The 24,405-nt window shown below is 41.6% G+C and overlaps 1 protein-coding gene across 4 annotated transcripts in view; it reads right to left on the reverse strand.

Annotated features, from left to right (window-relative positions):
* Nucleotides 1–4,128, reverse strand: part of FBXL17 (F-box and leucine rich repeat protein 17) — a 529,799-nt gene extending 525,671 nt beyond the window's left edge. For 2 of the 4 annotated variants that reach the window (XM_023212253.3, XM_023212252.3), the window contains exons 1-2: nt 3,762–4,128; nt 2,258–3,229 (exon numbers count right to left, since the gene is read on the reverse strand). In XM_023212253.3, coding sequence (XP_023068021.3) covers nt 2,258–3,229; nt 3,762–4,037 — 1,248 coding nt within the window. In that variant the 5' untranslated portion in view covers nt 4,038–4,128. Of the gene's footprint in view, nt 1–2,257 lie in introns of all 4 variants that reach the window. The other 2 variants (XM_023212254.2, XM_031935438.1) reach the window with 1 other exon arrangement.
* Nucleotides 4,129–24,405: the final 20,277 nt, after the last annotated feature.

Here is a 24,405-nt window from a genome sequence, read left to right on the forward strand (position 1 = left end):
AACAACCCTTCTAATATTAGAAAAGAAAAATGGTCATAGCTCCTTAAGTCTTCTCTGCCCCAAGTCAAACAACTCCAGTCCTTACCAGCAGAGCTAGAACCCTTTCACCACCACATGGCTCTACCGTGGCTCAAACAGTTAACTCCAGTCAGAATATGGACATTGCTTAGAAATATCTCTTCGTGGTGTGGCATATTCACCCTGAGTCTCAGCCCAGACTCCAAACACCTGATCATACATTCGTTCATAAGTATTTACTGAGTGTTACTATATGCCAGGCACTGCACTTAAAGGAGGAGAGACAGCATTCAACAAGACTATGAATCCAGAGTCTCTGCACCCAAAAACTGGGGTTAGCAGACACTGAACAATCAATCACTAATTCAATTCATCCCAGATAGTACAACTCACTTCGTGCTGAATACCACTAGGACCATCAGACTCAGACAGAGAATCTTTATTAGAGTTTTCTAATACAAGGAATGGAAATCTACATAACATGTCCAAATACACACAATAGGGCAAGTCCATGGTAATTCCCATATGTCCTTTAGACAAAGTTTTCAACAATCCTCAGGAAAAAATATGAAAAAGAACAATGCAGTGTTAATAGAATAAGTTTATTTTATTCTATTAGAGTTTCTCTTTATTATGAGACCATGTCCCCTTTTTTTTTCTTGGCATTAAAATGTTTTTTACCTCATGAAATAATGGTTTAAGTAGAAAAGTAGAAGGTACCTGGCTTTGTTTTGGTTCATTTTGAAACAGTCTTATTTGCCAAATAAGAAGACAGCAATCAAATTTCTATACCAAATATTTGTAGATATTTTATTTATCCATATCATCCAGTGATTTAAAGGACTCAAGAAAGTTCCCTTTGTCCTAAAATGCACCTCTGCACACAAAGAGTAGGGAATTACTCTTCCAACAAGCAGACCTTCATAAGAATTAGATCATTACATTTTGACACAAGGAAATGTAAGTTTTCCCACCCTCTTGCTGTATCATTCACAAGAACATTAATATCACATTTAAAGAGAACCAAACACACAGTACTGTAAATATGCAAAAAGTCTAGTCACAGGAACTATATTGGTGACAATAACAATTGTAATTACTGACAGTTACTTCAGTAACGGTGAAAGTAGACAAATTCTTATCAAGATTATTTATGGATAGTCTCTAGTATCATCCACAATGAAAATGGTTTATAGTTATTAAGCTCCAGATAGGGTAGGGTGGGAGAAGACAGAAAAAGAGGAAAAAAGTTAATACTAACTTAAGAAAAACTCTATTATGTAACTAAAGTTTGTCACTAGCATTGACAAAACTGCAAAATATCCTTGGTAGTTGAAAATGACACAAAGTTCATACAGAATACCTACCTCTACTCACCCATTTCCCAACAAAAAATACATCTGCGCTTACCTCTGGTAATCTGTATGCTTTTATGCAAAGGTTAAACTGTAGAAGGGCATTACAACATAGCCTAAACACAGGGGTTTTTAAGTCAGGTGGTCTTTAATTCCCTTATTCAAGACCTAGATCTGCCCTTTACTTTCTGTATGTGACCTTGCACAAGTCATTCGACCACTTCAAGCCCCACTAGACTGTCAGCTCCACAGGAGCAAAGGCCACTTCTGCCTGACTCACGACTGTAAACAGTGGCCCACAGCTCGGAGAAATCAGTTTCTTCTAGTATAAAATAAAGATATTAACAGTATTTATCTCACAGCTTTAACTGGAGAAATAAATGGAATATTATATATATAAAGTTCTGGTGCAGTGCCTGATTATGGTAAATGCTCAATAATAAGTTACCTGTTTGACATTAACTACCAGTCATCAAACATGAAAGTAATGTTTGAAGACCTTCAAATACTAATACGCAAAGCCTTTACCCACTAAGTATAAATTTCCCGATTAAATTCCCCCCCCCCCCCCCCCCCCCCCCCCCCCCCCACAGAATACCTGCGAAGTTTCTAAACCACTGGGTTGGGATTCTAATAATAGCTCAACCCTGAATGGTGGGTTACAGAGTCAAGCTATTAAAAGATATTCAGTAGACTCCAAGTGCTCCTACTTCAAAAAATAGGTCATACGCAGAGGCCCCACTGGCTTCCCAGTCTCCCCTTCGGATGTCCCTAGGCTGTCAGGGAACCCCCCTCCTCCGCGCTTAGGGGGAGGAGAAAGCCTCAGAGGCGGGGGCCGAGGGTGGGGGAAAGCGAGCATCCCTGCGCCTCTCGCCCAGACCCACCTTGAGCAGGATGGACGGCGGCAGCTGGTTGATGTCTGGGGTTTCGGGGGACGGCTCCCTGTGACAGTCGCAGGGGTTTTCGGGGGGCTCCCGACAGTCCGCGTCGCCACATTCATGCTGCTGCTGGGCGGACAAGGGGGCGGTGCCCCCGGCTCGGACAGCGTCCCCGCCAGCTTCGGTAGGGGCACCTTCGGAGGTGGGAGAAGAGGGCGGGGGGCAGAGCGGCTGCGGGTGCTGCTCCGGGCCCTGGCAGCAGCCGGCATCTGGGGGTCGGGGCGGCGAAGCGCCTCCCCCCGCAGGCCCTCCCCCACCACCGCCGCCGCCGCCGCCACAGCCCCCGCCGCCGCAGCGGGGCTGCTTGCAGGGGGTGCAGGCTGGGACCCCGGCCCCCTTCCGCTTGCACACCATTTCGGGGGGCGTAGGGGGCTCGGCCGGCGGCGGTGTCGGCCCCCGGAAGAGCTGCAGGGCGGCGGGCGGCCCCAGGAAGCGCACTGGCCCCAAGCTGGCCAGGAAGAGACTTCGGCCCTGCTGCTCCCAGGCGGCGGCCGCAGCCAGCCCCAACTCTTTGCAGCAGGAGGCGGGCGACGAAGCCGAGGCGGCAGCGGCGGCGGCGGCGGCGGCCGAGGATAGCAGGAAGCGGCGGGCGGCAGCGGCGCAGTCCTCGGCGGCCAGGGCCGCGTAGCGCCGCGCCAGGTGCTGGGAGGAGGCGGCGGCAGCGTAGGCCCCGTCCCGCGGCGGCGGCGGCGAGAGCGGCGGCTCCTCCTCTGGGCCGGCGGGGGCGGGCGCGCCGGGACTGTGCACGATGAAGCAGAGCATGCAGGGCCCGCGGAAGAAGCAGTCCCGGCTCCGGGGTGCCGCCGGTTGAGGGGGCACCTTGGCTGGGGTCCGGCGGGGCAGTCTGAGGAGAGGGCGTCGGCGGCGGCACCAACTGCAACAGCGAGGCCTCTTCTGGCTTGGGCGGTTACGCGGCTCCTTCGAGAGAAGGTGGCCCATATAGAAGACCCCGAGGAGGGGGACCGGGACGGGAGGGAGGGAGACCCAGAGAGGCGGGCTCCTGGCAGCGGGGCAGGCCGCTCGCTGGCTCGGCCCCCGGCCCGCGGCGGGGTCGCCCTCCCTGCGCACACACACGCACACACGGGCACACACGCGACGGTGGGGGGTGGGCGTCAGCTGCGGGCCGCCGGAGTGCCCGACGGGGGCTACATGCTTTGCCCAGGGAAGCCGGGAGAACGATGGGCGCGAGCTTTGGGGACGCGAGGGAGTGAGCGAGCGAGCCTGCCGGCTAGGTGACCAGTCCGGGCCCGGCCAGCCGGCTCAGTCAGTCAGCGCGGCAGCGGGGGCAAGGCCGGGTCCCGCTCGGACCATTTTAACTGCGGATCCGCCGCCGGCGCGCGCGCCCGCGACTCTGATCGGAGCCGCAGGAACGCGCGGCCCGTTCCGGCAGGGGGCGGAGCCAGTTGCGGTGGCGCGCTCGTGGCGGGGACGCCGGCTCCCGGCTGCTCACCCGGAACGGCAGCCACACGGCACTAAGGGAAGAAGCCGGCCGTCTAGGGCATGGAGCTCTGGGCTCGCGGGTTGCGGCGCGCGCCCCTCCCTCCAGCCGCCTAAGGTTTTTCCGAAGCTGCTGGGCGTGCGCCGCTTTTCTGAGGCGGGAGGAGACACTTCCGAGCCAGCTGTGTGACATCCGTTTACACAGCCGCGCTGACGTCTCGAGGTGTAAGTTCAAGAGCTGCCATTGGCCGGTAGCCGCTCGGCTCTTCCCCTCATCTTCCACCCCCATCACCACCCCTGACTCGGAAACCGAGGCCACTTCGGAGCCGCGAGGCGGGTTCCGCCGGAAGGGCCGGTGTGGACGCTGACCGCGCCTCGGGCGGAGTGGCAGATGCGGCCCGTGGGTGCTACGCACCCAAGTCATTTGAGGGGTTGATTGGTTGTGCGGCACCACTGTTTACACACTTGTGTTTTATTAATTGTTGCGTACTACTGCCTTTCCACAACTTTATTTCAGAATGAAAGCATATATCAAATTATCTCTGCACAGCGGAAAGATAACAGCTTCCCCACCCAATGAGCCATCCAACACCCAGGCTACAAGCTGTAGATCACATTATTGTCTACACCCTCGGAATGCTGTGTAGCCGTCTGTTGTATATTTTAAACATGACGGTGCAGTGCCGGCTGTATGACAAACCTTGGTGATTCGGATGAGAAAGAGGAAATAGCTGTGCGGGCAGTCCGTTAGAAGGTTTGACTATATGGAGGCTAGAGAGCTAGGACAGCTACTAGAGCGGTACCTGGTCTGGAGAGGTTAGCTTTCACAAGAGAAGAATTGGAGGAAGCAAATACCGATGGAATGAGCGACGCCAATGAGAGAAATAAGAGGAGAAGGTGGAATGGAGAGTGCTTTAGGAAGGACACTTTCTTCATTGTGATTACAGAGAATGACGAAAGGTAGATAAAGGATGAATACAGATAGGTGAATGTTTCTAGCCGGAAGGTGAGAGTTCCTTTCTGTTGGTTTTCCTTCAGATAGAGCTTGGTTACCTGCTGAAGGGTGGAAGTGAAGTGGCAGGTGTTTTAAAAAAAATCTGCTAAGGATAACTTGAGAGAGCTGACTGAGGGAGCAGCATTGCAATATTCAAGGCCCAGTGACTTACGAGACCTCTGTTGGAACCTACATTGCTATTACCACTATAGTGGCCAGCCCCACCCAGTCTGCACTTAAACATGCTATCAAACATTTGTTAATTCTGGCCTCTTTGTCAGAAATGACTAATCGTAAGTCTGTCACATTCAGGGATCCTTCTTTCAGAGCCTAATGACAGTGATGTGGAATTCTAGAAGCAAGTATTTGTCAAAAGGTTTCACAGACATACACGCTATTCACTATCAAATGCATTGACAGAACTACGTTTACCTACACATATAATCCACATAACTTTCATCCATCTGCCTGTAGGGGAATCTTCCAGGGCCCCAGAGCAGTGCTTGAGGACTTATTACAGATCCTTTGACATCTCTACTCGGCTGCACTTTCACAAAAGGCAAGAGTATTATAAAATGTTTTGTAAATTTATGTCAAAAATGTTACTCTGTCAGAGCCAGTTGTGGTAGTACCTATCTTTCAAACTACAGCAGGGCTGGTGAGGTGTGAGGATCGCTTGAGCCCAGTTTGTTATGATTACGCATGTGAATAGCAGCTATACTCCATCTTGAGTAGGGTAGTGAAACACAGTCTCATAAAAAAAAAAATGTGACCTGTGCATTTAATATAAATATACATCTGCCCTGTGAGCCAGCAGTCCCACATCTAGGTATTTATCTGGATAAGTAAAAGCATATATCGATAAAAAGACATACAAAAAATGTCCGTAACAACTTTATTCATGGTCGCCAAAAACTGTAAACTCCCCAGATGTCCATCAGTGGGAGAATGGATTAATAAACTGATATATTCATCTAATTAAATACTACTCAGCAACACAAGAAAAAAAGCATGGATGAATCTCAAAAACTTAGGATAATTTATGTTTTCTGGATACCGGGCCCTTGAATCTCTACCTGATAACAAGCTCCCTATGTGATTCCTATACAGACAGCCTGGTACCATGCAAATGTATCAGAACTACACATTCCATCCAACTTCAACATCTTGTTTTTAGAGATGAAGCAACTGACTCTGGGAGTTCTGAAGTCATTCCTAAAATTTACAATATTTGTTTTCTTACTCCCAGTTTCTAAACCATTCAACCACAAGCAGATTGTCTTTGGTCTATCTATTGTACTCTATGCTGACAAAAGATAACCTGTTTTTCATAGGTGAGATATTTTGCATGTCTGTTCTCATCACTCACCATCATCACACCACTAGTTCTCCCCAGAAAAAACTTCAAATTCCTTGAGGCTTAGGATTATCTCTAACCCTTCTTTTTATTTATTTACCACAGCAAACAGCAGCGAGTCACAGTCTTGTATATTTCATCAATGATTAAATAAGCTACTACTATTATCAGGAGAGCTGTAATGAGTTTTGGAACTCAGTACCCTAAATAATAATACCAATGTTTTAAATGTTAAAGATGCAGAATTATGAATAAGAGTCATAAATTGGAATTATAGAGACAATTGTAGCAGCTGATGGCTTTGCTAGTTGTGGGGGCAGAGGGGGCGGAGTTGCAGTGGGAACCAACCCCAGACAGCCAGGAGCTGGACAGGCACTAGTAGCTAGGCATTTGTGGTCCTGGCATTCTCAGTTCTTAGTGTTTTGTCAAATGTAAACAGTCTCACAAAACATCAACATCAGTTATAGTTACTTTATGACTACAATAGACAAGACAAATATAAGACCCCTCCATAAGCATGTCTGAACACAGCAAATAGAAGAACAGTCTCTAAACCACAAAAATGACCAAACATTCTGGTTAATATAAGTGACCACTGTTTCTTGGCCAATTACAACCTTAACCTTGATCCATTCTTCCTGCCTTCTAGATCGCAAATATTAAAATACTCAGTTGTAGGATCACCTGTTTCCTGCCAGCATCCAATCCAAAGCAAAACGTTGACACTTCCCCAAAATCACCTAACAGAAGCTCATTCCTGCAGTGTTTTTCACAATACCAATAGCCTCTTAGTGAGAGTGCCCCCGCCAAACTTCACTCCTCATTGCTCTTTTCCTCCCTGCAACAAATCATTAAACCCACCTTGGTTTGAATCTAGTTGTTTTCCTGCTGCTCTTTAGCTGGAGGGCATTAGCATTTGTTATTATCAAATGTCACTAGCCTATCTAAAGTTAATCCCTCCTTTGCCGTTTCACCTTACGGTTTTTATTTTCTTTATAGCTTATTATCACGTTTTAAAAATTTTTTGGTTCAATCAGAACATAGGCTCCATGAGGACAGGGATTTTGTTCAGTTTTTGGGAAGATAATCAGGCTACTGTGTAGAAGACAGACTAGAGGAGAAGCAAGCTCTTAGAAGGAAAGCCAGCTAAAGTTGTTCAAAGGGTCTGTGGAGAAGCCTTAAAAGTATGAATTTAGGGCCGGGTGTGGTGGCTCATGCCTTTAATCCCAGCGCTTTGGGAGGTCAAAGTGGGCAGATCACCTGAGGTCAGGAGTTCAAGACCAGCCTGACCAACATGGTGAAACATCGCACTACTGGCACAGTGGTGCCTGCCTGTAATGTCAGCTACTCAGGAGACTGAGGCGGGAGAATCACTTGAACCCGGGAGGCAGGGGTTGCAGTGAGCTGAGATTGAGCCGTTGCACTCCAGCCTGGACAAGTGCAAAACTCCATCTCAAAAAACAAAATAAAAGAATGTAGGCATTCTGAGAATAATTAAGTAAGGTTGTTATTGAGAAATATGTCTGATCATGGAGTTGTCAGGATTTAATGAATTATTTCTGAATTGGATAGAAGGAAGGGAATGATGACTATAGGGAGAAAACCCCCAAATTATTTGTTCTTATGATTTATTTCAGTGAATAACTTACTGTGGTGAAATAATGGATTCTATAATATAAAATAGTTACATATTTGAATAATATTCCAACCTGAGGTAGATTCGAGTTATGGCCTACTGAGATTCACACTGAAAACCAGTATATAAATTTAAAATGTGGCAAAACAAGGTAAAAAGAAAAGTTTTTCTTTCTTCTTTGCTAACATAGATTATACTTAATTTGAAATTCACATTTGCCTATAAAAAAGACAGCCTTGTGTGAAAGGTTTTCATGCTTAAAGTTGGATAATAGTGGTTGTGGTAAATATCTAAAACATCCTATAGCACCAGTGACGCACAAGGAGAACAAAGATCACATGCCATTGATCCCAATAATTGTGGTAAATGTGATGGATTGCCTAGAAAGACATTGTTTTATGCATCTTGAAATCATGGAACACCCAGGTGTTCCGAAAATTTAATTCTGTGTTATATTATGTTTTCGCTAAAATACTCAAGGCCAAAGATGATAGTGAAAAACAAGTTTCCAGAGAATTCCCTTCAGGAGGACAATCTATATTTCTGAATAATTTGTTTCAGATGTGATGTGAAAGTTCAGCTGCTGCCTGGCCTGTTCTTCCCTAAGCTCTTCTCTTGACTGATTCATTCTGAGATTCCAGATGATGTCAGCCCTGATATCACCTCCTGTCATGAGAGTTCTTCCCCAGTCACTCTGTCACACTGCCCTGTTCATTTCCTTCACAGCAGTTACCACAGTCTGCAGTTGTGGTATTTCTGTGTTAGTTGACTATCATTCCCATCAGAATTAGTTCCTACTTTGTTTAGTCTCAAATTGCCAGCACCTAAATTTGTTGATCAACTGATTTTTAAAGGCAGATTTTCGGAGGCTCAGACAGGAGGAAATCTTAAGTCCAGGAGTTCGTTGAGACCAGCTTGGGCAACATAAGGAGACCTTATCTTTACAAAAAATTTAAAACTTAGCCAGACGTGGTAGCTCACACCTGTAGTCCCAGCTAATCTGGAGGCTGAGGTAGAAGGGTTGCTTGAGCCCAGGAGGTCAAGGCCACAGTGAGCCATGATCTTGCACCACTGCACTCCAGAGCCTGGGCAACAGTGTGAGAGACACCCTGTCTCAAAAAGAAACAAATAAGTAAAGGCAGATTATCCTAGGTGGACCCGACATTATCAAGTGAACTCTTAAAAAGAGGGTCAAGGAGCAGATGGGCACGGTGGTTCACGCTTGTAATCCTAGCACTTTGTGAGGCTGAGGCAGGTGGATTGCCTGAGCTCAGGAGTTCGAGACCAGCCTGAGCAACATGGTGAAACCCCATCTTTACTAAAATACAAAAAAAAAAATGGCTGTGTGTGACAGCATATGCCTGTAGTCCCAGCTACTCAGGAGGCTGAGGCAGGAGAATCGCTTGAACCCGGGAGACGGAGGTTGCAGTGAGCCGAGATCGTGCCACTGCACTCCAGCCTGGTGACAGAGCGAGACTCCGTCTCAAAAAAAAATAAAAAATAATAAAAAAAAAGAGGGTCAAGGAGAAGTCAGAGGGATTGAAAGCAACAGCAGATCCTTTTGGCCATGAAGAAGTAAAGTTTCATGTTGTAGAGAGAACTATATGGCAGAAAATGGCAGGTAGCCTCTAAGAACTGAGAGTAGCCCCTAGCTGATGGTCAGCAAGAAAGCACGCCTTCCTACAGAATTCTTAATTCCGCCAACAACCACATGAGTTTGGAAGAATACCCAGAACTACAGAAGGGAGCACAGCTTGGCTGACACCTTGATTTCAGCCTGGTGAGAACCTGAGCAGAGAACCCAGCTGAGCCCATGCCAGGACTTCTGACTTACAGAACTACGAGATAATAAATGTGTTATTTTAAGTCACTTCATTTCTGGTAATTCGTTTTTGCATCAAATGCAAATGTTTTTGCATGGAATAAAGCTTGTATTCAAATATAGTCCTATGGATACCAAAACTTGATGTAGTTTTAATAGCAGAAACCAAATGATCAAGTATCCATAATTCAAAGATTAACCTTGTGAAAGAAAACAACTAATCAGAAGTTAATACCTGCACAGACTATTTGTTGTTCTCCCACTTTTACATAAATTAGATAATCGAGACAAAGGTATGGGCTTATTTTTTTTGCTTAAGATTCACGTATTTATCTTTTACTTAAATGGAATTAGTATAACACAAAGATGTTCAACTATTTATATTCGATTTTGTGTGTATCTATATTCTATAATTAGTATTTTCTCATTTTCAACTGACAGAAATAGTGCTTATAGAAAAAGGAAACCTGCACGTTATGCACATGTACCCTAGAACTTAAAGTATAATAAAAAATAAAAATAAAATAAAAATAAAAATAAAAAGGAATTAAATTACATGTGTCTCCCTAACATTAAATGTTTTTCCTCCTAAATTTCTTTTTTCTCTTTTTTTTTTTTTTTTCTTTTTTTTTGAGAAGGAGTCTTACTCCATCACCAAGCCTGGAATGCAGTGTTGCTATCTTGGCTCACTGAAACCTCCACCTCCCAAGTTCAAGCAATTCTCCTGCCTCAGCGTCCCACGTAGCTGGGATTACAGGCATGTGCCACCACACCCAGCTAATTTTTGTATTTTTAGTAGAGACAGAGTTTCACCATGTTGGTCAGGCTGGTCTCAAACCCCTGACCTCAGATGATCCACCCGCCTCCCAAACTGCTGGGATTACAGGTGTAAACCACCACACCCAGCCTTCTCCTAAATGTAATAACATTTGTATTTCTTATTTTTTATATATATATATATATATTTTTTTTTTTTTTTGAGACAGTATTTTGCTCTTATTGCCCAAGCTGGACTGCAGTGGCACGATCTCTGCTCACTGCAACCTCCCTGTCCCAGGTTAAAGTGATTCCTCTGCCTCAGCCTCCTGAGTAGCTAGGATTGCAGGCATACACCACCACGCCTGGCTAATTTTGTATCTTTAGTAGAGACGGGGGTTTCTCCATGTTTGTCAGGCTGGTCTTGAACTCCCAACCTTGGATGATCTGCCCACCTCAGCCTCCCAAAGTGCTGGGAATACAGGTGTGAGCCACCACGCCTGGCCCTTATTATATAATTTTTAAATGGTTACATACTTGCACACAATAGCCAGATAATTAAATCTACTTTTAGTGACTCAGAAATGACAAATCACCTTTACAACTCCCATGTGTTGAGAATTTGTTGTATTATAATGAAATGTCTATGTCCCAAACTTGTGTGCTCTACCCTGAGTCTGATGAGTAGCAGGTTATCCCTTCCTATTTCATTCCCTATATCTGGAGGTAAAATCGTTATAACCAGAATCCAGAAACTGGAGGGATGGAAATAACCATTTAAGTTATATGTAATCACTCCTGAGGCAGGTGGGCAACAGAGGAAGGGTGGCAGGAGTAGTGAGGCAGATCACTCATCAGAGCCACTGCTGGTGGCTCTCACCTATCTAATATATCTGATACTGCTGGGTTTAGTAATTCCTAGAGTTTTTTGTTTTTTGTTTTGTTTTGTTTTTTGGCTCCTGAGGAAAGTAATGAGGCATTAGTTTTTGTTACCACTTAGGGAGTGGATAATTTTCTTCTCTGTATCCTCATAAATTATATAAACTCCCTTAAACTTATGGCAGGACACTTTATCAACATATCACCAGTGTTGTATGGAGTGGGCTTAGGCTTTGATTCTGTTCTACTCACTTGTTAGTTATATATTATTGTTTATCATGTTTAGGTTATTGTGTGTTCAGTCATACCTACAGTATGTTGTGATGCAAATGGATCAACCATACTTAGGGCCCATTATTTAGGGTCCATTATTTCCTACTAACTACATGTTAAGTAAGCTAACGGGACAGGTATTTAAAAATATTAACTGTACTCAATTGTTCAAACAGATGGAATCATCTTTTTTTTCTATTTTTATACAGGTTATAACTCTGTCATCCCGACTAAAGTGGGCAGTGGCACAATCATGGCTTACTGCAACCTCAACTTCCTAGGCTCAAGCGATCCTACTACCTCAACCTCCTGAGTAGCTGGGAATACAGGCAAGCACCACCATGCCCCACTAATTATTTTCTGTAGAGGCAAGGCCTTACTATGTTGTCCAGGCTGATACTAAACTCCCAGAGTCAAGTGATCCTCCAGCCTCAGCCTGGCAAAGTATTGGGATTACAGTTATGAGCCACCATGCCAGGCCTGAAACATAGTATCCTTAAATTTGTTTGTTCACCAACACTTGTTATTGAGTCACCTCTCCCATTCACAACTGAAAAATGGGAATGAGTAAGGATCTTTTGCTCCCTCCAGGGCAATTCATTTTATAAGCTTGAGAACCATTATCATGGGTAGTATGCTGTCCTTGCTAACTTCTTTCCCTTTCAAAACTGCTTTATATCTTCATTTAAGTCTTACTTTGGAAGAGAGAGAGAGAGAAAGAGAGAGAGAGAGAGTGTGTGTGTGTGTGTGTCTTGGGGAGAATACTAAGAGGCAGGAAGTCTTCCAAATTCCCATTTTTTTGCCAGGGATTTTCCCTGGCAAATCAATATATTTCCTGCCTGTTGTCATCAACATTTGTAAAAATTGACATCTCTAAACATTAATGAATTGGGTCCAATTTTAATAATTTGAATCTTTATTGCACTACAAATCAAAGATATTCACTGCTGAGTTACCAATAGGTAACATAACTGCATATTAGTGGTAGGTGCTGTTTTCATATGCTGTGGATCCAGAGGACCTCTATTTAAAAAATTAATATAGCTGTTTTCCATGTCAGCCATGAAATAAGTAATATCCTCCCATCTTTTTCCCCCCATCTTTTTTATAAATTAAAAAAAAAAAGAGGAAAATTTATTTGGAGAAGTAAAGTGTGTCAGAATCTTCACTGAAAAAATTTTGTAAAGCACATACTCATTGGAAAGTGACAGGAATCCATAAAGAACTGCAAGAAAATGTGTTATTTCTAAGGAAAGTTAATTCTAAGGGAAGTTAACCCCAAAACCTACTTTAAATTACATTGCCTGTTTCATACTGTTTCATCTACTTTCATTACCTACCAGCTTTCTCTCACCCCTGAAATGTCCCATTTCTAACTGTGCCTTTATATTTTAATCTACACCTCAACAATATTGAAATATGCATCATAGTTTTTTTATGGATAAAGTTTTAGGGAGTAGTCTGTGAAGAAAATCCTTTTCAGGCACATTAAAGGGAATATTTGCTAAGATCAAGTTAGAAAAGATTTACTCTGAAAAGAAATTTTGAAGGGAGGGTTTATGGAGTAAAGAACAGTTTCTGGAATAAAACGTGAACATGGAATACATTTTCTGAAAAGCCACCATTTTTTAGACTGTGTGAGGTATTCGTATGTGTATATGTGTGAAAGAGAAAGTGAGGGTGGCAGAAATAGAGCTCATCATTTCTGCTACCATCAATAATAATTTTCAAGGAATTCCAGATGATTCCTGACTAATTCATTCTCTTCCTTTGGTAGTGAAAACATAATCCATACAAGTAAAAAAAAGAAAAAAAATCAGTGTTAGGAAAATTCTGTCAGCCTTCTGAGTAGACTGAGACAAACATTGGGGCTTGGTTTTATTTTCTCAGCCAAGAGAGAGGACTTGAAGGGGGAAACAAAGACAATGGAGAAATTGCTTTGATATTTCACTGGGGTAGAGTCTTTCTAATAGCAGACAGCTTAAAAACTATCCCTTCCAGCCGGGCGCGGTGGCTCAAGCCTGTAATCCCAGCACTTTGGGAGGCCGAGACGGGTGGATCACGAGGTCAGGAGATCCAGACCATCCTGGCTAACACGGTGAAACCCTGTCTCTACTAAAAAATACAAAAAACTAGCCGGGTGAGTTGGCGGGCGCCTGTAGTCCCAGCTACTCGGGAGGCTGAGGCGGGAGAATGGCGTAAACCCGGGAGGCAGAGCTTGCAGTGAGCTGAGATCCAGCCACTGCACTCCAGCCCGGGCGACAGAGCGAGACTCTGTCTCAAAACAAACAAACAAACAACAAAAAAAAAACTATCCCTTCCAGACCTAGAAACAGAGTTCAACATAATTGTTCATGAGAGTAATACAAATTAAAGCCATAATGAGACACCATCACACGACTATTTAGAATGGTGAAATGAAAGAGTGACATAGCAAGTGTTGGCACGAATGTGGAACAACTAAAAATCCAATAGGCTGGCTTTGAACTCCGGGCCTCAAGTGATCCTTCTGCCTCAGCCCCACAAGGTACTGGTTTATAGGCATGAGCCACCACACCCAGCCGGACTCTCGTATACTGATGATGGAAATGCAAAATGGTACAGCTACTTTGAAAAACATGTTGCCAGTTTCTTATACAGTTTAACATACAGTTACAATATGATTTCCCAGTCTCAATTCTAGCTGTTTACCAATGAGAAATGAAAACATATGTTTGCACAAAAGCCTGTATACAAGTATTTATAGAGGGTTTATCCGTAACCCTCTATAAACACACGTCAACACCCGAATACCAAAAATTTTTCCGCTTATAAATGGATAAACAAATTTTGGTACATCCACACAATGGATAACTCTCAAACAAATATGGAAAGTAAAAAGTCAGATTCAAAAGGCTACATGCGCTATGATTCCCTTTATATGACTTTCCTAAAAAGGCAAAACTGTAGGGATAAAAATAGAGCAGTCGTTGCCAGAATATTGCAGAAGAGGAAAGTGTTTACAACAAAGAGGCACAATGGAACTTTTTGGGGAGTTAGAAATGTTCTTTATCTTGATTGTGATGGTTACATCACTGAATGTATTTGTAAAAACTCATAAGAGTATATACTAAAAAAGTTGAATTTTACACTACATAAATTATACTTCAATAAACCTGACTTTAAAGGATTATAGAACAAAAATTTACAAGATATCAAAAATTCAGTGTCATGAAAGAAAAGTAGGATATCTGAACTAGATCTAAGACTACAGAAACAAAAATACCAAATGAAATATATGAACTTGGAATATATTCTGGTCTGAAATAATCCAATAAAACCACTAATAAAATTGTGTTTATACAATTGGGAATATTTCAATATGGACTGTATTTAGATATTATATAATTAATGTTAATTTTCTTAGGCATTAAAAGTATATGATGATTACATAGAATGCGTTTTTTTTCTTTAGGAGACGCATACTGAAATATTTAAGGTGAAACAGTATTTACAACTTTCTTTCAAATGATACTGCAAAAGGAAAAAAAAGCAAGAGGGAACATAGGGTGTGCTGATTGTATTAGGGTTCTCTAAAGAGACAGAACTAATAGAATATATACATATATATATATATATATGAAGGGGAGTTTATTAGGAGATGATCACAAGGTGAAGTCCTAGAATAGACCATCTATGAGCTAAGGAGCAAGGAGGCCAGTCCAAGTCTCAACCTCAAAAGCAGGGAAGCCGACAGTGCAGCCTTAAATCCGTGGCCAAAGGCCCAAGAGCTCCTGGAAAATCACTGATGTAAGTCCAAGAGTCCAAAAGCTGAAGAACTTGGAGTCTGATGTTCAAGTGCAGGAAGCATTCAGCACGGGAGGAAAAAGATGGAAGCTGCAAGATTCAGCAAGTCTGCTCTTCCACTTTCTTCTGCCTGCTTTATTCTAGCCATGTTGGCAGCTGATTAGATGATGCCCACCCTGATTTAGGGTAGGTCTGCCTCTCCCAGTCCACTGACTCAAATGTTAATCTCCTTTGGCAACACCCTCACGGACACACTCAGGATCAATACTTTGCATCCTTCAATCCAATCAAGTTGATACTCAGTATTAACCATTACACTGATCATGATCAAAATGAAGTGAATAATCTGTGGGCACACATTGCATTAAGCAGACAATGTCTTTTAAGTTATAACAGTGATCTGAACTGTCACCTTTATTATATACCAAATTTGGAGGTGTATTTTTGGAAAGTGTTATTTTGTTCCATTCATCATTTAATACCTACGCCAGTGCCATCCTGTTTTAGTTATAATTTAATAATATTTTTATGTCTGATAGATCAAGTCATTATTATTTATATGTTTCCAAAATATTCAGGGTTCATCTAATCAATTTAGACTCTCAGATGAATATCAGAATCATTTTGTCAGTGTCTCTTTTGACCTTTGGTTAGTATTAAATTACATTTATAAATTAATTTGTAGAAATTTAACATAGTTTTGTTTTTATTTATTTTTGGAAACAGGGTCTCACTCTTTTGCCCAGGCTGGAGTGCAGTCGCAGGATTATGGCTCACTGAAGCCTAGACCTCCCAGGCTGGAGTGATCCTCCCACTTCAGCCTCCTGAAGTAGCTGGGACCACAGACACACACCACCACACTCACCTTATTTTTTGTAGAGACATGATCTCACTGTGTTGCCCAGGCTGATTTGAAACTCCTAGACTTGAGCAACCCTCCCACTTTGGCCTCCCAAAGTACTGGGATTACAGGCGTGAGCCACCACGCACAGCTGACATATTTTTAAATAGTAATATTCCTTAAAGAAACATGATACAGTTCTACATTTACTGAAAGCTTTATGTTCCTTAATAAAGTATTGCATTTTCCTGGACATTTTAAAATATTTCTCATTACTTCATAGCATTTGTACTACTGGAAATTGATGCTTTTCCTAGCATATTGTTTAGTTAGTGTAATTAATGCTATGTAGGCATGTAGTGCTTGTTGTATAAGTATATTGTTACAAACCACTTTAGCTGGGCATGGTGGCTTACACCTGTAATCCCAGCACTTTGGAAGGTTGAGGCAGGAGGACCGCTTGAGGTCAGGAGTTTGAGAACAGCCTGAGCAACATAGCAAGATGCCCATCTCTACAAAAAAATTAAAAAACCACTTGAATGAATTTGCTTATTAGCTCTTATATCTTTTGAATTAAAAGTTTCTTAGGTGGAAAATCATCCAGTCTTCTAGTTTGACTCATTTTTCTATATAAATAACTTACATTTCTTTTTCTTAATTTTATTAATTTGCATAAACTTTCCAAGCAAGATCAAATTATAGTGATGAAACAAGCAAAGGTGTCATTTACCTGAAATATAAAAACTAATGATTCTAATGCTTCCCAAATTAAGTGTGATTTGGCTATTTGAGATAAATATTATTCTTGCATTCCTATTTTTGTATTTTTTAAACGACCAGCAGTGGAAATTGGATACAAATTCATTATTTTGGGGGCATTTACGTTATTAATTATACATTTTTAAATCTTTGTCCTGCTGATGTGATAAATTACATCAACAGATTTCCAACTAGTAAGCCATCCTCACATTATAATAATAAACTTTATGTGATCATATTGTATTATTTGAATATGTTAGTAGTCATTTTGTTTATAGTTTTTTTTAGATTTTTGAAGCTATGTGAGTTGAATTCATTATTACTTTTTTGGCTTAAAAATAAGATTTCTCATTTCACTTGGAGAAGTTTTTCTATTTCACACGCTAATTATTATTTTGTTATTTTTCATAGGAAATAAAAAATTGCTTCCTAAGCAATGCAGGGAAGCTGTAATTTTAAAGAGGGGAGTAATGGATTTGATTGTATTTAAGAAATTATACATTTTTGGTTTTTTGAGACAATGTCTCACCCTGTTGCCCAGGCTGGAATGCAGTGTCACTATCATGGTTAACTGTAACCTCCGCTCCTGCACTCAAGCAAGCCTCCTGACTCAGCCTCCTGAGTAGCCGGAACCCCAGGTGCACACAACCATGCCCAACTAATATCTGTTGGGTCTTGAACTCCTGGACCCAAAGAATCCTCCCACCTTGGCCTCCCAAAGTGCTGGAATTACAGGCATGGGCCACCTCGCCCAGCCACATTTGTGCATGGCTAGTGACATGTGAACAAACTCAAAAGACTGGGAGAAAATGTTTTACATGGAATGAAGAGTTAATAGAGATATTTAGATACTTGATATTTAGAGGGCTTCTAGAAATTAATAAAAAATTTAAAAGCAATATAAAATGGGAAAATGGACAAAAATATGAAAAGGAATATTTGAAGAAAAACATAAAAATAATAAATACATTAAAATGTGTTCAACTTCCTTATTGGTCAGGAAAAGGCGAATTTTTGTAACAATGAGATTCCATTTCACTCATCACATTGTCAAAACTTAAAAGATTAATACAATCCAGTGTTGGTGAGCATGTGGAAACTGCTATTCTCTGATATTCTTCAAGAGTATTTGGGAGGAGTAATAACTTCTACAGTCTTTTGGAAAAGCAAATTGGAAAAAATCTATTAAAATAAAATATGTTTATATAGTTTTTCCCAAAATTTATCTTACAGAAATGATGGTACAAGAATATTCAGATATAAATGTAAAGATATCCATTGAAGACTCTTTCTTTTTTTTTGCAATGGCAATATACTAAAACAAATGACCATTAATAGAAAAATGGTTGAATAAACTATGATCTGCCACTACAAAAAATATTGAATAACTCTTAAAACTAATGAATAATAATCTTCTTATTCTGACTAAAAGAAAGTAATAAATGGCTATGAATAAAAGGAAAATTATAGACAATATGTATTGCATGATTCCAGGTTTTAAAAATCTGTGTGATTAGTACATATAGTTCCATCTTTATAAACTCCTGAAAAAGTTGGCATTAATATACCTAATATCATTAATAGTGGCACCCACTGCTAAATGAGGCAAGGGGGCAGGATTGGAAGGACCCAAGTGGGAATTTCATTTAGTACTCTATAATTAATACTTTATATTACTTTAAAATACTAAAAGTCTTTTGGATGATTCCTACATTTCTTGTAGTAAAAGACTCAAGGAAAGTGGAAAAGAAGTCATCTAAAAATTATTTTTTATCTTTAGTTTCTTATCCACAAAATGAGACAAATTTATTTCCAAAAGACTTTTGGCCCTTTCTAAAATCAGATCCTCCTTAAATGGATGGATATTACACTGAGGTATTCATAATAGTGTACATGTATATTTGAAGACAATTCTAAAGAATTTTGAGAAACATTTTCAGTAACAACAACATCATTGAATAAGTACATACATTCCATAGATAATCTAGTTCCCAGTACAATAATAGAATAAAAATTTATTTGTAAGTTGTTACTAGTCTTTTTTTTTTTTTTTTTTTTTTTTTTTTTGAAACGGAGTCTCGCTCGCTCTGTCAGTCACCTAGGCTGGAGTGCAGTGGCGCGATCTTGGCTCACTGCAAGCTCCGCCTCCCAGGTTCATGCCATTATCCTGCCTCAGCCTCCTGATTAGCTAGGACTACAGGTGCTTGCCACCACACCCAGCTAATTTTTTGTATTTTTTAGTAGAGATGGTCTCGATCTCCTGACTTGGTGATCCACCCATCTCAGCCTCCCAAAGTGCTGGGATTACAGGCATGAGCCACTGTGCCTGGTCAGTTGTTACTAGTCTTGTAGTCATAAGAAATTATGAGAGTAGGTCCTTTTCCTCTTCTATTTAAAAAAGGTAGAGAAATGTTACTAAGATTTTTATTTAATCAAAAATCAAAAAATGTTGAGTGGAATGCATTACACAGTTTCCTACAGCAACATTTTTTTGTTTGTTTGAAATGGATTCTCACCCTGTCACCAGGTTGGAGTGCAGTGGTGCGATCTCAGCTCACTGCAATCTCTGCCTCCCAGTTTCAAGCAATTCCCCTGCCTCAGCCTCCTGAGTAGCTGGGACTACAGGTGCGCACCACCACGCCAAGCTGTTTTTTTTTTTTTTTTTTTTTTGTAATTTAGTAGAGAAAGGGTTTCATCATGTTGGCCAGGATGGTCTCAATCTCTTGACTTTGTGCTCCGCCTGCCTTGGCCTCTTAAAGTGCTGGGATTATAGGTGTGAGCCACCGTGCCTGACCCAGAAACATTGTTAAATATGTCTTTAAGGCTTGAAGGTTAGATTGAAAAAGTTTATTCAACCCAAATGTGACTGAACTGTAGTACTAACAGTATGCTTCAATAAACATTTGTAGTGTAGAAGAGTGAGTGGATGGATGAATCAATAGAAAGGACCAGGAAATTCACTGGGTTGTAAATTCTGGGAGGAAAGAACTAGTCTTCTATATTCATTATTGTATCCCCAACACCCTGCCACATAGTTGGATCACATGAATGATCCCAAAGCTATCCTCACTCTCCTGAGTGTATAACTGGACTTTTATAATAAATTATGTATGTCTTAACCCATTATTAAAGGATATGAAATGTTTTTAAAGGTAAAATAATGAATCTTGAACAAAAAAATAAAATAAAGATATGTTAAAGCATGTTTTAACTCAGTTTTTGAAGGAACTAGAAAAGGGTAAAGAACCAAATCAAGGAGATTCCAAAGAAGACACAAATAGAGGTAATCCGGAGTGCTGAAATGAATTCAATAGATTCAAAATTGGTCAGACTCCAAATTGCACAGGGAAATAATCAATTGCATAATAACAAGCAAAAGTCATTTGAATTACTAACAGTTTATTACAACTAACAGAATGGTAAAATAGCTAAGAAGCAATAAAAGTCCCAAATAATGAGAAAGGGTGGGAATTTGCTGGCAAGATAGCCGAATAGGAACAGCTCCAGTCTGTAGCTCCCAGCAAGATCAACAGAGAAGGTGGGTGATTTCTGCATTTCCAACTGAGTTATCCAGTTCAACTCATTGGGACTGGTTGGACAGTGGGTGCAGCCCACGGAGGGCAAACTGAGGCAGAGTGGGGCATCATCTCACCTGGAAAGTGCAAGCGGTCGGGGGATTTCCCTCCCCTACCAAGGGAAGCCGTGAGGGACTGTGCCATGAGGAACAGTGCACTCTGGCCCAGATCCTGCCCTTGTCTCACGTTCTTCACAACCCACAGACCAGGAGATTCCCTCCGGCACCTATGTCACCAGGGCCCTGGGTTTCAAGCACAAAACTGGGCAGCTGTTTGGGCAGACACTGAGCTAGCTGCAGGAGTTTTTTTTTTTTCATACCCCAGTGACACCTGGAATGCCAGTGACACAGAACTGTTCACTCCACTGAAAAGGGACTGAAGCTAGGGAGCCAAGTGGTCTGGCTCACCGTGTCCCAACCCCATGGAACCCAGGAAGCTAAGATCCACTGGCTTGAAATTCTCACTGCCAGCACAGTCTGAGGTTGACCTGGGATGCTGGAGGTTGGTGGGGGGAGGGGCACAGCCCCAGTCAGGGACTTTTAGATAAAACAGCCATCTCCCTGGAACAGAGCACCTGGGGGAAGCAGCGGCTGTGGGCACAGCTTCAGCAGGCTTAAACATCCCTGCCTGGTGGCTCTGAAGAGAGCAGCAGACCTCCCAGCACAGCATTCATGCTCTGATAAGAGTCAGACTGCCTCCTCAAGTGGGTCCCTGACTCCCGTGTAGCATGACTGGGAGACACCTCATACAGGAGAGCTCTGGCTAGTATCTGGTGGGTGCCCCTCTGGGACGAAGCTTCCAGACAAAGGAAGCAGCAGCAATTTTTGCTGTTCTGCAGCCTCCGTGGTTGATACCCAGGCAAACATGGTCTGGAGTGGACCTCCAGCATACTCCAGCAGACCTGCAGCAGAGGGCCCTGACTATTAGAAGGAAAACTAACAAACAGGAATAGCATCAACATCAACAAAAGGACATCCACTCAGAGACCCCATCCAAATGTCACCAACGTCAAAGACCAAAGGTAGATAAACTCACAAAAATGGAGAGAAACCAGCGGAAAAAGGCTGAAAACTGCAAAACCCAGAAAGCCTCTTCTCCAAAGGATCACAACTCCTTGCCAGCAAGGCAACAGAACTGGATGGAGAATGAGTTTGATGAATTGACAGAAGTAGGATTCAGAAGGTTAGTAATAATAAACTCCTCCAAGCTAAAGGAGCATGCTGGCATGCTAGAAAGCTACAAATATTGAAAAAAGGTTAGATGCATTGCTAACTAGAATAACCAATTTAAAGAAGAATATAAATGACCTGACGGAGCTGAAAAACACAGGACAAGAACTTTGTGAAGCATACACAAGTATCAGTAGCTGGAGGGATCAAGCAAAAGAAAGGATATCAGAGATTGAAGATCAACTTAATGAAATAAAGCAAGAAGACAAGATTAGAGAAAAAAGAATGAAAAGAAATGAACAAAGCCTTCAATAAATATGGGACTATGTGAAAAGAATAAATCTGCATTTGATTGGTGTACCTGAAAGTGATGGGGAGAATGGAACCAAGTTGGAAAACACTCTTCAAGATATTATCCAGGAGAACTTCCCCAACGTAGCCAGACAGACCAACATTCAAATTCAGGAAATACAGAGAACACCACAAAGATACTCCTTGAGAAGGGCAACCCCAAGGCACGTAATCATCAGATTCACCAAGGTTGAAATGAATGAAAAAATGTTAAGGGCAGCCCATCAGACTAACAGCAGATCTCTCGGCAGAAACCCTACAAGTCAGAAGAGAGTGGGGGCCAATGTTCAACATTCTCAAAGAAAAGAATCTCAACCCAGAATTTCATAGCCAGCCAAACTAAGCTTCATAAGCGAACTAGAAATAAAATCCTTTACAGACAAGCAAATGCTGAGAGATTTTCTCATGACCAGTCCAGCCTTACGAGAGCTCCTGAAGGAAGCATTAAACATGGAAAGGAACAACCAGTACCAGCCACTGCAAAAACATACCAAATTGTAAAGAACATTGACACTATGAAGAAACTGCATCAAATAATGGACAAAACAACCAGTTAGCATCATAATGACAGGATCAAATTCACACATAACAATATTAACCTTAAATGTGAATGGGCTAGATGCCCCAATTAAAACACACAGACTGGCGGATTGGATAGAGTCAAGACTCACTGCTGTGCTATATTCAGGAGACCCATCTCATGTGCAAAGACACATGTAGGCTCAAAATAAAGGGATGGAGGAATATTTAACAAGCAAATGTGAAAAAAAAGCAGGGGTTGCAATCCTAGTCTCTGATAAAGAGACTTTAAAATAACAAAGATCAAAAGAGACAAGGGCATTACATAATGGTAAAGGGATCAATGCAACAAAAAGAGCTAACTATCCTAAATATATATGCACTCAATACAGGAGCACCCAGATTCATGAAGCAAGTTCTTAGAGACCTACAAAGAGACAGACTCCCACACAATAATAGTGGGAGACTTTAACACCCCACTGTCAATATTAGACAGAACAATGAGACAGAAAATTCACAAGGATATTCAGGTCTTGAACTCAGCTCTGGACCAAGTGAACATAATAGGCATCTACAGAACTCTCCATGCCAGATGAACAGAATATACATTTTTTCTCAGCACTTCTTTGCACTTATTCTAAAATTGACCACATAATTGGAAATAAAACACTTCTCAGCAAATGCAAAAGAATGGAAATCATAACAAACTGTCTCTCAGACCACAATGTAATCAAATTAGAACTCAGGATTAAGAAACTCTAAACTGCACAACTACATGGAAACTGAACAACCCTCTCCTGAATGACTACTGGGTAAATAATGAAATGAAGGTAGAAATAGAGATGTTCTTTGAAACTAATGAGAACAAAGACACAAGGTACCAGAATCTCTGGGACACATTTAAAGCAGTGTTTGCAGGGTAAGTTGTAGCATTAAATGCCCACAAGAAAAAGCAGGAAAGATCTAAAATTGACACCCTAACATTAAAGTTAAAAGAACTAGAGAAACAACAGCAAACAAATTCAAAAGCCAGCAGAAGACAAGAAATAACTAAGATCAGAGCAGAACAGAAGGAGATAGAGACACGAAAAACCCTTCAAAAAAATCAATGAGTCCAGGAGCTGGTGTTATTATTATTATTATTATTATTATTATTATTATCATCATCATCATTATTATTATTATTATACTTTTAAGTTCTAGGGTACATGTGCACAATGTGCAGGTTTTATACATAGGTATACATGTGCCATGTTGATTTACTGCACCCTTCAACTCATCATTTACATTAGGTATTTCTCCTAATGCTATCCCTTCCCCAGCCCCCAGCCCCCTGACAGGTCCCAGTGTGTGATGTTACCCGCCCTGTGTCCAAGTGATCTCACTGTTCAGTTCCCACCTAGGAGTGAGAACACATGGTGTTTGGTTTTCTGTCCTTGTGATAGTTTGCTGAGAATTTTTCTGTTTCTTCTAGATTTTCTAGTTTATTTGTCTGGAGGTGTTTATAGTTATAGTACTATCTGATGTTAGTTTGTATTTCGTTGGGATCGATGGTGATATGCCCTTTATCATTTTTTACTGCATCTATTTGATTCTTCTCTCTCCTTTATTAGTCTGGCTAGTGGTCTATCAATTTTGTTGATCTTTTCAAAAAATGGGTAAGTTCCTGGGCACATACACCCTCCCAACACTAAACCAGGAAGAAGTGGAATCTCTGAATAGACCAATTAACAGGCTCTGAAATTGAGGCAGTAATTAATAGCCTACCAACAGAAAAAAAAAAAAGTCCAGGACCAGACAGATTAACAGCCGAATTCTACCAGAGGTACAAAGAGGAGCTGGTACCATTCGTTCTGAAACTATTCCAATCAATAGATAAAGACGGAATCCTCCCTAACTCATTTTATGAAGCCAACATTATCCTGATACCAAAGCCTAGC

This window comes from Piliocolobus tephrosceles, chromosome 4 (assembly GCF_002776525.5).
Source record: "Piliocolobus tephrosceles isolate RC106 chromosome 4, ASM277652v3, whole genome shotgun sequence".
Classification (NCBI taxonomy): Eukaryota; Metazoa; Chordata; class Mammalia; order Primates; family Cercopithecidae; genus Piliocolobus; species Piliocolobus tephrosceles.